The sequence below is a fragment of the Epinephelus moara genome, chromosome 21 (genome assembly GCF_006386435.1).
Source record: "Epinephelus moara isolate mb chromosome 21, YSFRI_EMoa_1.0, whole genome shotgun sequence".
NCBI classification, from domain to species: Eukaryota; Metazoa; Chordata; class Actinopteri; order Perciformes; family Serranidae; genus Epinephelus; species Epinephelus moara.
In genome coordinates, this window is record NC_065526.1 from 37,075,358 (window position 1) to 37,090,992 (window position 15,635).

The 15,635-nt window shown below is 40.3% G+C and overlaps 1 protein-coding gene across 2 annotated transcripts; it reads right to left on the minus strand.

Annotated features, from left to right (window-relative positions):
* Positions 1-313: 313 nt before the first annotated feature.
* LOC126408980 (cytochrome P450 7A1) lies at positions 314-9,822 on the minus strand. Of its 2 annotated transcripts, XM_050074827.1 has the most exons (9): positions 9,483-9,822; positions 7,310-7,414; positions 7,174-7,232; positions 6,840-7,049; positions 6,274-6,468; positions 5,951-6,150; positions 3,331-3,461; positions 2,717-2,895; positions 314-2,610 (listed from the first exon to the last, which is right to left on the minus strand). In XM_050074827.1, the coding sequence occupies exons 2-9, from the start codon at positions 7,386-7,388 to the stop codon at positions 2,308-2,310; spliced, it is 1,356 nt and encodes a 451-aa protein (XP_049930784.1). In that variant the 5' UTR covers positions 7,389-7,414; positions 9,483-9,822; the 3' UTR covers positions 314-2,307. The 2 variants fall into 2 exon arrangements, with proteins under 2 accessions (XP_049930784.1, XP_049930783.1); XM_050074826.1 differs by having other exon boundaries at positions 7,174-7,414.
* Between the last annotated feature and the right edge of the window lie 5,813 nt (positions 9,823-15,635).

Sequence of the window (15,635 nt, forward strand, 5' to 3'; positions counted from 1 at the left end):
TTTTTTATCACAGTGTGAAGTACTTTAAATTGCTTTGTATGAGACTGTGCTCTACAAATAAACTTGATTTTTTTAATTAGATTTGACACATGCTACCTACAATAATAAATAAATAAGCTTTTACCTGTTATCCACAATATTGCGTTAGATATATAATCTATAACAAAATTATGTGTATATGTATTTATGTACTCCGCACAGAGAGAGACAGAAAGAGAGAGAGATGTAGACAGATCAGTAGAGGAATGTTTTCCTGTTGTATTTGCACTGAGTTCAACAGGTAGAGACATCAAACATGGCAGACAGACAACTGTCCAGATATATTGATTTATTATCAGTTAGTACAGCATGTACTTGTTGACACATGCATGTAGCACGTTTCTTCAGGTAAAACAGCTGTGCACATTGTTATGACCTTGCTCCAGGTTCATCACATTTATTCTGCTCACAGAGCATGTTAATGTGTAATTTGGAAGGTAAATGCTGAATGTCGGTGTGGTTGTTTGGTTTTCATGTGAGAACAGTTCTGTCATTAACTGAAGAACATTCCTTCTCGATACAGTGACTGAACCTTACAAATGCAAATATGGTCAGTACGGATGTGGTTTGTTTTTACTATTATGTGTCATGATTATGCAATTCTCAGTATGAAAAAGTCAGGAGTGCTGTTTGAAAATGGGGCGTGTTGAGTCAGCACTCACAAACACCTTCCTTAAAGAAACTGTTTAGCCAGCTACGCAGCATAAATGTCACACAGACTTTTGCATTGAGCATTTCTTCATTTCTAAGGGTGCACCTTAAGTGTAGAATTGTATTTACACAAACTACAACTTATCTTGTTAAACAGCATACCTTGCATTAATAACTCTGAGAGGCCTGATGACACATATAAGCTCAGCATGTGCCAACAATCTGACACATCTGTGGGGACAGCAGCGTTACAGCGTGAGAAAGCCAGAGAGCAAACTCCAAGGTTAATGGAAGATCTATCTCATACTTCAAGGTGAAGTCAGTAAATGATAGGCCTACTGATTACAGCGATGTATTCCTTGATTTTAAAAAAGAGTTTGGTCATGCTGCACTGCGTAATTTGAACTCACAGAATAAATTATCTGCTGTGAAATGACAAAGTACCAAACATGTGGTGATAGAGCAGAATGGATGACTTCATATGTTCACACATATTTTTCTACATGCCATATAATAAATACATAGATAGTAAAAGTATGTGTTTCACTGCTGAGTGTTGGCTGTGATAGTCAATGCTAACACACATTAGAGTGGCAGTTTTTCTCAAACTGCAGAAATGTGAACTTCCACTGGCTCCAGAGCTTAAAGGAACATACCAGTGTTTTTGCATGTTTAGCCCATTTACCACAAATTGCAAAAAAAACAAAACAAAAGGAAATATTAACAGGTATCCTAACTGAGTTAATAAAACATGAGAAGAATATCCAAATAATGCAAAGTAGAGTTTTTTGTTTTGTTGTTGTTGTTTTTATGTAACTGACTAGGCTAGGCTACAGAATCAAAAAGTCTGCATTAGGGATGCACAACAATATCGGCACGTCATTGGTATCCTCCGATATCCGCTACAAAATGAAATATCAGAATCGGCCAACATGCTTTGTCTTATTTTGCACAATGACTGAATATTACATACATTGAAATGCATTCTATTTCATGTCTCCATCTGCTGGTGGACCATCATGATAAGAGTATGCATGTATAGTATAACATTAATTCCACTTGACAAGAGACTTGATGATCACTTAAAATAGGTAGTGAAAAAAAATCCAATATTGTGCATCCTAGTCTGCAGTGTAACTGACTGGATCTATCACAGCAAAGACTGTTTGTTTTTTTCTTTAAAAAGTTATTTTGTTGTGTTATGTCATGGTAATTGTAGATTGATTTAAGGAGTCTAGACTGACATAGTGAAATCTATTGAAACCATTAGCGATCTGCAAGGTACAAAAACTTGATTTGAAAAACAAGATTTTGTACAAATGGGCCAAACATGCAAGAACACACTTGTTTTATAAATGTATGTGGCTCTAGATCTGTCTTTGCACAGGAATTAAAGATGCTGCTGGTCCTGGTCCAACCAAGACAACACTACCAAGGTTTTAACAGTTTGTAAGGGCTCCAGCCATATGTATACATTACATGCTCTTCAGCAGCAAATTAAAGCAACAAAAATATACAATTCATTATATTTACATATACAGGAAGGCATTTTCACTGATGCTGTTAAATATACACTATGTACAATATATAGTTAAATCTCTCTGCCTGACAAAGAGCCTAGTGGTTTGATTTCAGCTTGTACTTGAAGTTCACATCATAGGTAGGCTGGAGGATTCCCAGACCAGCACGGGATTGGTCAAGAGGCGGGACTTTGATTGCAGGGTCCAGTAGTTCCATGTCAAAGTAGGACAGCACCAGGCTAAGGAACTGCTTGATCTCATACACAGCAAAAAATCTGCCGGGGCATTTGGTCACCCCAGAACCAAAGGGCATGTTGAAGTAACGCAGCCGTCGGCCTTTTCGGTAGAAGGTGGGCTTCTCCTGACCGTTCTCATCAAGGAAACGGTCAAACTTGTACTCCTGCAAGGTGAAGAGGAGAGAGAGGGAAGAAGAAGATGAGTTTTCAGTAGGCCAACACAAATTGTAATAATTTCCTGAAAAGGATTGCTTTCTCGTAGGGTCTTACATAGGGATCCTCATAGATTTCTGGATCGTAGTGCAGCATGGGTGGATATAGGGCAATGACATCATCTTTCCTAATACGGTAAGCTTCTTGGTTGTCAAGGTGAAGCAGGAAGTCCTCCTTGGCAACACGCACATTCATGGAAGCACTGGAAAGACGCATGGCTTCATTTATGATACTGTCTGTAGACAGAATGTAGACAGAAAGACAAAGTTAGACATTAGGTTCACAACATTCTGTCCATTAAAAAAAACATAGACCACAGTGATATGTTGTATAGCCATATAGGCAATGCCTAGTCTGATTGGGCGGAAGTTCGCTGCATAGATCAGCCTCTCATTGGGCGGAACGAGCCACCCGCTGAAGTCCCGCCCTACCACCTCCAGTTGTGTAGCAGTTTTCAAGCGCACCGTTGCTATGGCACCGCCAAGAACGATTGTGATTGGTTGAAAGAAATAAAAAAAGCCGGGGCATTTTTTTCTCCAATCTTAAAGTGAGAGTCAGCACAGCCAGACCTTTCTTTTCTTGAGAAAGGTCTGGTGAACGAATTAGTTGTCGTACAAGAAACTTCTCTTTCTAGTAACTTTTTTTCTCTAATAATCTATTGGTAATCTTACCTAGAACAGGCATTTTGTCCAGCTGGTCCCTGGTCAGGTTCAGTTTGGGGTCGTTAGGGTCAATCGTCTGACCTGAATCCTCCAGAATTTTCTGCACTTCCTCACCAGCTGCTTTCATAGCATCTGGACTCCTGGACACAGATACAGGAGCCTGTTAGTCATGTTATGGTCACTGTATGGTTTACTGATATTGGATTACCTATTATAATTTCAGCCTATGCAGGAACAATTCATTTCATTTAATTGCAATAGCACAATATGACAGTTTCCTACAGTGGAATTTAATTGTTACCAGGATGTTTGGTGCAAATATATAGAAATCTAAAAGAAAACTGGTTTATTATACTATGTATATTTACATCAGATGAACAGTGCAGGATTTGCATCTCTTATTACATAGAACCCAGTTCCTCAGTTTAATGAGACATAAAGTACCTGGACAAGTAGACATAGACTAAAATGATGATATTTAGTATTTAGTTGTGAATCCTTTGCAGTCAGCTGAAGTGTGTAACTCACTGACATCAGCAGCAAGGTGTGAATAACAGGGAAGCCAGAAGGAGCCTGGCTTCTCTTACACCCCTTTTGCACCAAAGTTAGTGCAATATTTCAAACACAAGTAAACCTGCTAAAATAGGCTATAGACTCCTTTCCATTGCCAGAGTATGATTTTCTGTGTGTGGGTTTTTGTTTTTTGTTTTTTCAGTGTGTCACATTTAACATCACCCTAACATCACAGACAGTCTGTAAAACAAGTAAGTAAACAGTAGAGAGCAGCATGGAGGCCTGTGAATACTTAACAGTGGTCACTTCTTTTTATATGTCTCTTACTTATTCCTTCTCTCTTTCAAACTCGGTGCAGAATAATTTGGATCGATGTTCACGTGCTGCTTGGGTGGAGAGAGACAGTATTTTCCGGTGGTACGTCATTGCATCTCACCAGTAAAGGTGTAACATTAGTGTGTTGTGTTTCCATCAATGTCGATCAGAGCCAGAGCCGAAAACAACTACAGTCATTTGACCTGAGTGTAAATGCCAATTAAAACCTTTCCTATGACATTGAAAAGCCAGATGTTAGTAAGTGTTAGTAGGTTTTTTGTGCAGTGGAAAAGATACTGTAATAATACATGAACCCCCTTGTGAACACGATTTGTGAAATTTGGGGGGAGTGGAGCTTCTTAAGTATTGACAATATGTTATTTTTGCCATGCATTTCTGTTGTTCTGTATTAGTTCTTCCATATCTAAATTACTGTGCAGAGGTTTGGGGCAGGGATCATATAAACTCATTACTCTTACTGTTAAAACTCTTAAAATCTAAAGATCTTGTGGAATTACAGACAGCTCTAATAATATTTAAAGCAAAAAACAATTTACTACCAGGAAATATTTAAACATTATTCATTGAAAGGCAAGGTGGTTACAACTTAAGGGGGAAATTAAATTTCAAGACTCCGTCTGTGCACTATGACAACAAAAAGTTTTTGTATTTCCATCTGTGGAGTGAAACTGTGGAATCGTTTGAGTGTGGAGCTCAAGAAATGTCAGAATATAAAAAGAGGTATAAAGAGATGATTTTCACAAGATACAAGAATGAAGAGGGTGTTTGACTATTAGCAGGTGTTTACTCTTTATTTATTCATTGATTTATTTCCATAAGTTTTGTGTATGTATGAGTATGTATACATACATAGTTTGTGTGTATGTGTATATATACATACATACATACATATATATATATATATATATACATATATATATAGCTACATAATTCACTATTATCAATTTATGGAGATGGGGTGCAAATAAATAAGTTTGTACTTCCTCCCACTCCCTTTTGGACATGTAAATTAATTAATTAATTAATCTGATTAACTAGGCTATAGAATATAGTACATCACATCCACAGAGGATATTGTGCCCTGCTTAACTGATTATCATACATCAGCTGTGTTGACATGAAGCAAGTCGGTCTGCACGCTTGCAGCTAAGAATGTTTCTTTGCAACAACAACCCCAGTCAATCCAGGTCTTTGAGGCAAGTGCAAGTATAGACACGTCTTGAGATACTGACATAGATTATACATCTGAGTAACTGTATAAGTCAGTAACGTTAGCTCCATCAGCCCCAGGCTATCTTTGAACAAAGAGGTGTGTTTCTGTGGTAACTAATCAAACCTGACAAAGTGACAAGAGGAGGACAGCTCCATTTGTGATTTATCAACAAAAATAAAGAGCTGCTGGAGACCACAAATATTGTCATCTGTTATTGTGTCACTCAACACCATATTTTCCCAGTTATCCTTGTAACTGTTAAGGTTTTCCAAAATGTAAAAATAGTTTTTTCGCAGTTAAGTAGTTTCATCGTTACTGTAGTTACTGTAGAATACAAAGCATATTAGTCCTGCTAAACATGGTCTGAGACATAATATCATTCATGATCCTAGTCCTAGATTGTTTAAATAATTAATTCAGATAGAAATGAACCAGATCCATTACTGTTCAGACAGAGCAGAATTGTCAACAGCTATTGCCTGTTAACTTGAGCAATCCATTGTGGCTGCTTTCTGTTTAATCTGCTGTGAGCATACACAGTAAAGAAAAAGAGGGCCATCAGCATACCTGATCATATAAAAGAGACTCCAGAAGGTAGCAGGCAGGGTATTAGCCTGTGAAGCCCAGAGCAAAGCCACATGGGTCCTGGCCTTGCTCACGTCATTGAAGGTAGATAAGGAATCATTCAGGATCATCCTCATAGAGATCAGATCAGACACATTCTCCCTCTTGGACAACTTTTCAGCGTGCATGGTCTTTGCAAGGTTCTAGACATTTAAAATCAAAACAAGTACAAAAAGACATTAAAATAAAATGGCAGCACAGAGACATTGTGGCATCAGGTCAAGGCAGTTTGTCATTGCTTCTTTAGATAGGAAAAACCCACTGACCTCTCTAGCACTGTAGGCACTTTTGAAGACATGGATGGGCAAGCCAGCCACCAGTGCTGGGAAGATCTTGTCAAACTCTTTGAAGTTCTCCAAAGCGTTTAGCACCAAGGCTTTCTGAGCCGCCTGCTGAGCCTGACGCTTGTCTTCACCAAGATCTTTACCAAACAGAGTAAGGTAGCCAGACTCAAACATCACCTGGAAGACAGCAGTAACAAAGAAAATCTGTTAGATGTGTTGAGCACACTGTTTTTATAAGTTCAAATGTAGGGCATGGAGATTGTGGAAGAGTAAAGAGTAAATTGAATATACAGTGTCCAAACTTAAATAATTACTGTCTTGTCCCTTTTGGCTACTTTTGTTGGCATTTTGTTTTATTGAGTTGCAGCCATGACAATTGACTTTGTTGGATAACAGAAAAAGTTAATAGAGTCAGTTACAAGCCAATTTTGTGAGTCAGTCTAATCCAGACCACTATAAACTACAGAGCCTTAGGCCTGATAGCAGACTACCTCTTGCAGCATTTTAACTTCTCTTGTATGCGTACAGTCCAAAGTCCAATTACTGACCTTGTAGCAGAAAGCAAAGATGCCATCCACCTCCCAGTGGTCCTTGCTGGGGCTGAGTGTATCTGACCTCAGCATGATGTCCTGGAGATGGCCCATCATGGTCTCTATCAGGGAGGGCAGAGCCTCACCCTGCAGGGTCTTCAGAAAGGTTTGGTGAAGGTTCTCTGTGGTGTGGCCATGGCGAGGGTCGAAGCTGTCATGGCCGAATGCCTGGTGAGGATAGGAAGAAGAGTTAAGTCATTGGACTCGCTGGAAACATGAAAACATCTTCTCTTGTGGAAAACAAAATATCCTGACAGGACATGGTATGAATTATAAATGACAAAATCAGTACCTTGACAGACGTAGCAAAGTGGAACTTCCTCCAGTCCAGGTGTCTCCCCTGTCTGATGACTGAATGGTAAGAGAAGGGGTCACACAGGAAGTGAATGTACTGGCCTGCGATCTTGCAGGTGAAAATATGGCCGTACTTCTTCTGGCGGCTGCGGAGGAACTGAAGAGGGTTTGTCCCGAACTGCAGAGCACAACCCAGGTAGGGGATGAAGCCATTCTCTAGTGCAGGCTCACCAGGTTGCCTATGGGCATTGACAAGGAAGATAGCAGACAATATTCAGTAAAGGTCAATACAAAGTGCCAGTGATGGAAAGTCAAAATGTTTTCTATACTGGGCCTCAGTTTTTTGTCTATACAGAGGATTATTATAAGGATTGTATCTGTTTAAAATAATTAGCAATAGTAATAGTAATAGCAATATGAGCAATAGTGATGCAACTTACAGCCAGCATATGGAAGTTTTTTGTATTTCTTTCATTTCAATGAAAACCATGTATGTCAAAAATGTAATTTTTTCATGAAATCCCTTCTGGTTTAGTGGGCATTTTTCCCTATAACAACGGTCTAAACAAGGGATGTCTCAAATCCAGCCCAGTCACTCGTAGAAATTTTTGGCATTGTACAGTTCTGCAAATTATTAATGTGTTGACACCATCAACGACAACATTCTCCTCTCCTTGAATCATTCCTCAACATTCCCAGTACTGTTCTCTCCTGGCTCAGGTCATATCTCACAGATCAGCAACAGTAGGCCTACATCAATATCAATAACTGCACCTCCTCCCCCGCTCCTCTGTCCCAAGGCATCTCCCAGGGTTCACTGCTTGGTACTCTACATGCTCCCCCTTGGTAATTTTATATGCTATCACGGTCTACACCGATGACATCCAGCTCTACAACTCCACTACATCCATCACCATAGCAACTCAATGACATTAAACCATGGATGAAAGCCAACCTCCTCAAACTGAACTATGATGAATCAGAAGTTACATAATTGGTCCCAGGTGTTTTACCAAAACCACTCCCAACTCCAGTCCGTCCCCCTCCCCTCCCCCAACAAATACAACCTCGAAATTATTTTCGAAAGCAACCTCTCCTTTGAACACCATGTCAATCAAATCACCAGAACTGCCCTTTTCCACCTAAAAATATAACCTGTCTCTGCCCATCACTCTCCCTCTCTGCTGCAGAAACTCTGATCCATGCCCTCATCACATCCAGAATGGACTGTTGCAATAGCATATAGTACATCATCCAAACTAAATAAACTTCAGTACATCCAGAACTCTGCTGCTTGTCTGCTCACCCTTTCCCACTCCCACGATCGCATCACCCCCCTCCTCAACAACCTGCACTGTCTCCCTGCTCCACAATGTATCCAATTCAGAGTTCCTCTACTCACTCAAAAAGCCCTGTATAACCAGGCCCCTTCCCACCTCACCGCCCTGCTCTACTGCCACACTCCTTCATGCAGCCTCCACTCCTCTGATGCCAACCTCCTGTCTCCACCACTCAGGCCAAGCTCTGGACTTGGGGCAACAGAGCCTTCTTCATAATTGCTTCCTCCCTCCAGAACTCTCTCCCCAAACACATTCAGGACCTTTTCAAGAGTGCTTATAATGTGTAAATAACATGTGTTACTTATTTTTAATGCAATCTTTTTTTTTATGATTGTTTTAACTTAACTTTTGAACTTGTAAAGTGTCTCTGAGTACCAGGAAAAATGCTCTACGAATAAAATGTATCATTATTGTTATTATTATAATTATTGTTATTATGCTCATATTCATTGAAACTCATTCAGACGTTGTCAATGAGCAAAGTTTCCTTGAAGTCAAAACATGATCCTCCTAACAACTACAACATTTCCAAAACATTACAAACCAGTTTCCAACATTGTTACAGTAACATGCCAGCCTAAATGTCATAATGATGCTCTTGTAAACAGAATTCTTTTTTTGTTCTTTACATTAGAAACTATTTTCAGATTTGATCAGTCTGACTATGTTTGACCACAGGAGATAAGCACTGACAGCACACAATGTTTGTGAATCAGCAGCATACCAAACAAATTCCAGCACCTTCGCATAAGCCTTTGTTTGATCAGCACAGTCCTTATGTTATTAGGTAATGACATAATAGTTATTACTTAAGTGGCAGCATGCACAGCATTTTTGCTTGCCGTCCTTGTTGATCTGTGTCCATCAGCATATTTCTATTAATGTTTAAAGGGCTAGACACACTGTGTAAGCAAAGTACGAGAACTGAAACAATGAATAATCTTACATGTCCTATGTCTCGTCTTACCTGCGCCGTATCCCCACAGCAAGCCACAGCAGGCAGCAGAATCCTACCACTACTGCCCAGATCAGAGCGATGCTTAAAATCATGGTGTGAATGTCGATGATGATGAGAGGAAGATGCAACACCCCAGGAGGTTCACTAAACACAACTAATGCTCCACACAGATCACTCTGACAGGAACTGTGATAAACTAACTGTTGCCTGCTTCATTAAAGGTAACAGAAGAATGTGTATTAAAGATCCTGCCTGAGGTTCCTGTAGTTTTCCTGCCAGGTGACTATGAATGCAAAGTGACACTGCTTGTCACTGCAAATTGTGCAAGCAGCCTTTGTGTGAGCACTGTCAGTTTAACCTAGTGTGATGACAGGCAGTGTGTGACATGTTTTTATACTTGCCTCTTCCTTCAGGGTGGGCCCAAGGGCGGATTCAGGAAAATGATATGATATCGTCACTGAGATCAGCTTTAGCTGTGTCACACTGGAATTGCACATGGAAAAAGTTGTCTTTTTTCCAAATTATTTGTTGTGCAACAAAACAAGCATTTATCTATCTGCAATGATTTTCTTTGTGATAACCCTACATGTATTTATGGATGAAGTAAGGGGAGATGATTTTTTAAAATCTAAAATTAAACATATTTTAATATATAAAATAATAAATAATACACATTTCAACAAATCCATCTGTTTAAGTTTGCATGAACAGTAAGTCTTTAAGTAGTAAGACTTTTTTAAAAGTGTAATAGAGAGACTTATCTTAGTTCTATTTGTTATATTAACACGTTTCAATAGAGTAAATAATAAGGTGTCCTAGACAATGAACTACGTGCATGTTATCTCACTGGGATTTCTCTAAGAAATAGATTTCCATGTATGGTGTGTGTGTGTGTGTGTGTGTGTGTGTGTGTGCATGGGCGCAGAAAGAAGCAGAAATGAACATTATTATTCTAAGGTATAAGACAAGTCTGACCTGTTAAGACTTCTTGTTGTGTAACTGGAGACAAAATCTAGTTCATCAAGACAGACAACTTTGAAGTGTAACAGATTGCAGCATTATTAAAAAACACCTCACAGTTTGACAGATGGTGACTTAGAGTGATAAAATATGATCCATCTACATGGTTCAAGGGGAAAAACACTCAGAATGGGGCTTCTTAAGCTGTGGTGGAGCACTAGTATTAACCGCAGTGTATACTGTGTGAACAGGTAGGGACAACCAGCAACACTTCAGTGTTTAAATTCCAGTAGTGCAAAGTTGTTTTGCAAGGGTTGTGATGCTAAAGAATGTATCCACTGATTTATAGCCTTCTCTTTTAGCATGTTGGTCAAAGGGGAAAAGTCATTTTGGGCTGCAGGGCCTCACGTGTAACTGTTTTGTCCCTACAAAAATTGGCTTCAAAGCCCAGCTCTTGTCTTGGGGCCTGGTGCATTCTCAAAGTGTTTAATGTGGTCAACATCAGCTAATTAGCAAACAAAATAAAGAGACTGATATAAATAGCATTGATTTTGCAGGTATTTGGACATAAAACCAAAGTAATGGAAATGACCTGACAGTGTCAGATAAAAAGTCCACGGTCACCAAAGTCAGTATGATTGATCCTCTGGGGACTGTGAGTGTCTGTTCAAAATTTTTTGGCAATGCAGCCAAAAGTTAATGAGATATTTTTGTTTGGACCAAAGTAGTACATCTGACTGCCCACATTGTCATCCCCAGAGCCAGACTAGCAGCATGTCTAAAAAGCTTAACACTTAAATGTGAGGCTTTTTGACATAAGAGCTACTAGTTAATAGAACAAGGGGCTTTTGCGCGTTGTTCATGATATGTAATTCTTATGGCTGTGCTTTGCCACAGCCATAAGCGGGTTAAGGGAGAAGGATCACTTTAACCAAATAAGAAAGAAATAATAGAACATCTTCCTTCTTACCTCTTGTGGTGCAGCCGACCTAATGGATGTCCACCACTTGGACTTCTACCAACACTCCAGTACATCAGAGCTGCATTTGACAACCATTAATGGGACCGTAAATGTCCCCAAGAGGAAAAAAATCCCAGTGATTTTTGTCATACCTTGACTTTTCATGTACCACCACCAGGAGTTCGACATCTTTCATTTGAAGTGAAATATCACACCTATGGAATACATTTACTGTAAAACATCACACAAGATTTTTTTTTTTTAATCAGCCAATCTTTTAAGTTAATGTAAACATATAAATTTCATTAATTTGGGGTCAATAAACCTTAAAGGGCCAGTGTGTAAAATGGGTTGAAAACAGTGACATCAGTGGTCAAATTCTAGATTGCAGGGCTCACTCGCTCACCCCTCCCGTCAGGTAAATGACGGTGGCCTCGTAGGGACAAAAAGCCTTGCGCACAAGTTTTTAAGGAGTAGGTCTATCTAGCGACGAGGTGAATATTTATTTAGAAATCTAAACCATGTTACGATATTGTAATGAATCCCTCACGAGCAGGAGACCAGAGTAGCGTTCGGGAAAAAGGCCAGTTTATTTGAGCACTCCAAAAACTCTGGTAACACTCCAGGGGGTAAAAGACTCCGTCCCAAACTCTGACTCTTCTAGCGTAACAGACACACTTCATACACACATACTTGTTTACCATACCGAGTGGGGACTCCCTTCCCTCTCTGCTCCACCAATCTCCAGCCCGCACACTGACTGACAGCGTAGCCTGTAAACAGAACTCAGCTGTTTATTTAGCCTAGCAATATCTCCGGACTATAGTAGCTGGAATGGACGACTCTGAACGCGATTTTGAAGAGTTTCTTGTGGCGGACACAGACCCAGAGCCATACCTGTTTGAGCCGGAGCATACAGATGAGGAACTCCATGTGTTTGATGCTGAGCGGGCGAGAAGAGAGGCTGAATGCACAGAATGGGATTCGGTGCTACTGCTACCATCGTTGGGGAGATATATCATCAGGAGGAAAAGCGCCGCAGAGAGTGCATCACAAGGAGTGAAGTTGCGTCTTCTTTTCCTCGCAGATGACGGTTCGGGTTCATTCTCTCCTGTTGCGTGGTAAGTGTGGTCCATTCGCAAACTTTATAACTAAAAAAACTTTTCACTACTCTCTATCGACGAACTACTAACACTCTCTGCTGTTTCCTCCTCCTTCTTCCTTCCTTCCGCTGTCTTCGTTGGTTCATTTATACACGCGAAACGCGTTCTCTGGCTGGCTGGATTGTCCGCTCGGTCTGCCGTACATACATGGCGGCGCAAGATGGCGACCTCTCTAAAGCAAGGCCCTTGCTATATATATATATAAAAGCATAATTATAAGGCTACGAAAACCAAACGAATTTTATTTTATAGCGATTATACACTTGTATAAACATATTAATGGGTAGAATATTCAGATTCAGATTCAGATTGACAATAAACCATGCCAAATATTACACACTGGCCCTTTAAAGTTCCTTTTTGTGGACGACTTCAAAACTTATAAACATCAGTTGTTTTGACATGAAGTCTTTTGAATTGAAATGATGAGTTGAGTACATGTACTGTACTAAACTCATTAAATTATGTTTCTAAAGACATCTAATCAACAATTAGAAGACTTTCCAGCATGTATTAACTAAAAAAAAGTCATTCTTTTTGTCATCTGAAGAAAACATGAAACTTCTTGTATCTTTAATACACTCTGAAAAGTCCAGGTTGATCTTACTTAGAATCTAGTTAACAACTGGTGTAAAAAAGGTTACATAGACTAAATACCATTACTTTGTTACTAAACAACAAGGGGCACTGGCAAAAAAGTCCAGAGCGGGGTAAAAAGTGCTGACAGAGGTCACAAATTAATATTTCCATGTCATGTCAACACAAGTACTTTTTACACAGAGAAGGTGCTATGGGGCCACTACAAAGTCCCTTCTATATGCCTGCTTTGCATTTTAACACAGAGCAAAACTATGACATCATCATGGCACTCCAGTGTGCAATCTAAGACAGCATCTTGGCATAGCGAAATCAACAGGGGCATGGGGGTGTGACATGTAACACAGCGTTGGCCTCTAATGAGACATAAAACATACACGTCGGCAGCACTTTATAATAACTATGGTATAACATGGCAATAACAATCATTTACCATTCCTGTTATATGGCAGCTGATCTCATTGTCTGCTCGGAGGGTAGGAGCTCCCAGACCTCATTCTTTTCCTAATTTGTGGATAGTTACAGCCACTGTTCTTCTTCTTTGATTTGTGTGGTGGGTCACACGCGTAATCAGGCTGGAATTTCGTCATTTTAGGGGTAAGGCCACTTGGCCTTTTGTGTTGTCAATTTTTTGAAGTCACAAAGGCCAAAAGCCAGGGCAACAAGGCCATAAAATAAAACAATGATTTTAAGTCCACATCCATAATGAATTTAATTTAAGGATTTAAGGATGTATAACTATCTGTGAAATGAATAAATAAAACAAGCTCAAGTACTTATAAGTAATAATGTGATTTATTAAATAGTACTAATAAACCCAATGTGTTTTAAATATAGAACAACCAGGTTCATGTATTTATAAGCAAACAATCTTAAATATTATGCCTAAATATTTTTTGAGTATACATGATAAACTGATTCACTGAACAAGACTGGCTTACAATTATTTTTGATGTGTTGTTAGATAGCTAACAAACAAACAAACCACAGCAGGGCTATTCAATTACTATTTCAACTGGGCCACATTTCAAAACCAGATAATGTCGATTGGCCACATTTTTAGCAGCGAGCAAGCGATCCACTTTTTTTTTTTTGCATACATTTATATATTTATATATATACAGGCATGGCCCTCCTCAACATAATGCAGAAACAGACCAAAAAAAGAGCTATCAGAAGCATAATAAGTGACATTAACAGTATCTAATAACACACACTGGGTCTCATTCATTAAACGTGAGCAGAAGGAATTTGTGTGTAAACTGTTCACAGAGGGAAATTTACGTGCGTGTCCGCATTCATCAATATTTTAGTAGCTCCGATCTTTTCGTAGCTACTAACAAAATCTACTCCTGCTCCTGACCACTCGTAGTGCTTGTGTAAATTTAGTAAAGCACATAAATATTGCTTGTCACTGTTGGAAATTACAATTTTAATTCGTATTGCGCTCTGTTATGTACACAATTATGTGTACCTACCTGTCAGGTGAGAGATCAGCTGAGGAAGATAAAGACGAGGAAGGCTGCGGGTCCAGACGGCATCAGCTCCAGGCTCCTGAAGTCCTGCGCAGACCAACTGTGCGGGATAGTTGAAACCATCTTCAACCTGAGCCTGAGGCTGGGAAGAGTACCACAGCTGTGGAAGACATCCTGCGTGGTACCTGTGCCCAAGACTCCGCACCCCAAGGACTTCAGCAGCTTCAGACCAGTGGCATTAACATCACACCTCATGAAGACATCTGGAGTGCCTGGTCCTGTCTCGTCTCCGCCCCGCAGTAGGCCCTTCAATGGACCCACTGCAGTTTGCCTACCAGCCAGGCATTGGGGTGGACGACGCCGTCATCTTCCTCCTGCATAGAGCTCTTTCTCACCTGGAGGAGCCCGGAAGCTCTGTGAGAATCATGTTCTTTGATTTCTCCAGCGCTTTCAACACCATACAGCCTGCGCTTCTGAGGGACAAACTGGAGCACATAGGAGTGGCTAATCACCTCACATCCTGGATCCTGGACTACCTCACGGACCGGCCGCAGTATGTCAGGACCCAGGATTGTGTATCGGACTTGGTTGTCTGCAGTACAGGGGCCCCGCAAGGGACAGTGCTGGCACCGTTCCTCTTCACCCTCTACACTGCAGACTTTTCATACGACACACCCCTTCACCCTCTACACTGCAGACTTTTCATACGACACACCCACCTGCCATCTGCAGAAGTTCTCTGATGACTCTGCCATAGTCGGCCTCATCACAGATGGGGACGACAGGGAGTACAGAGAACTGAACCAGGACTTTGTGGACTGGTGCCTGAGGAACCACCTTCAGATCAACGCGGGGAAAACCAAAGAGCTGATGGTGGATTTCCGCAGGCGCAGACTCCTCCCCCCAACACCGGTGAACATCCAGGGAAAGGACATTGAGATGGTGACATCTTATAAGTACCTGGGTGTTCATCTTAACAATAAACTGGACTGGACTGATCACATAA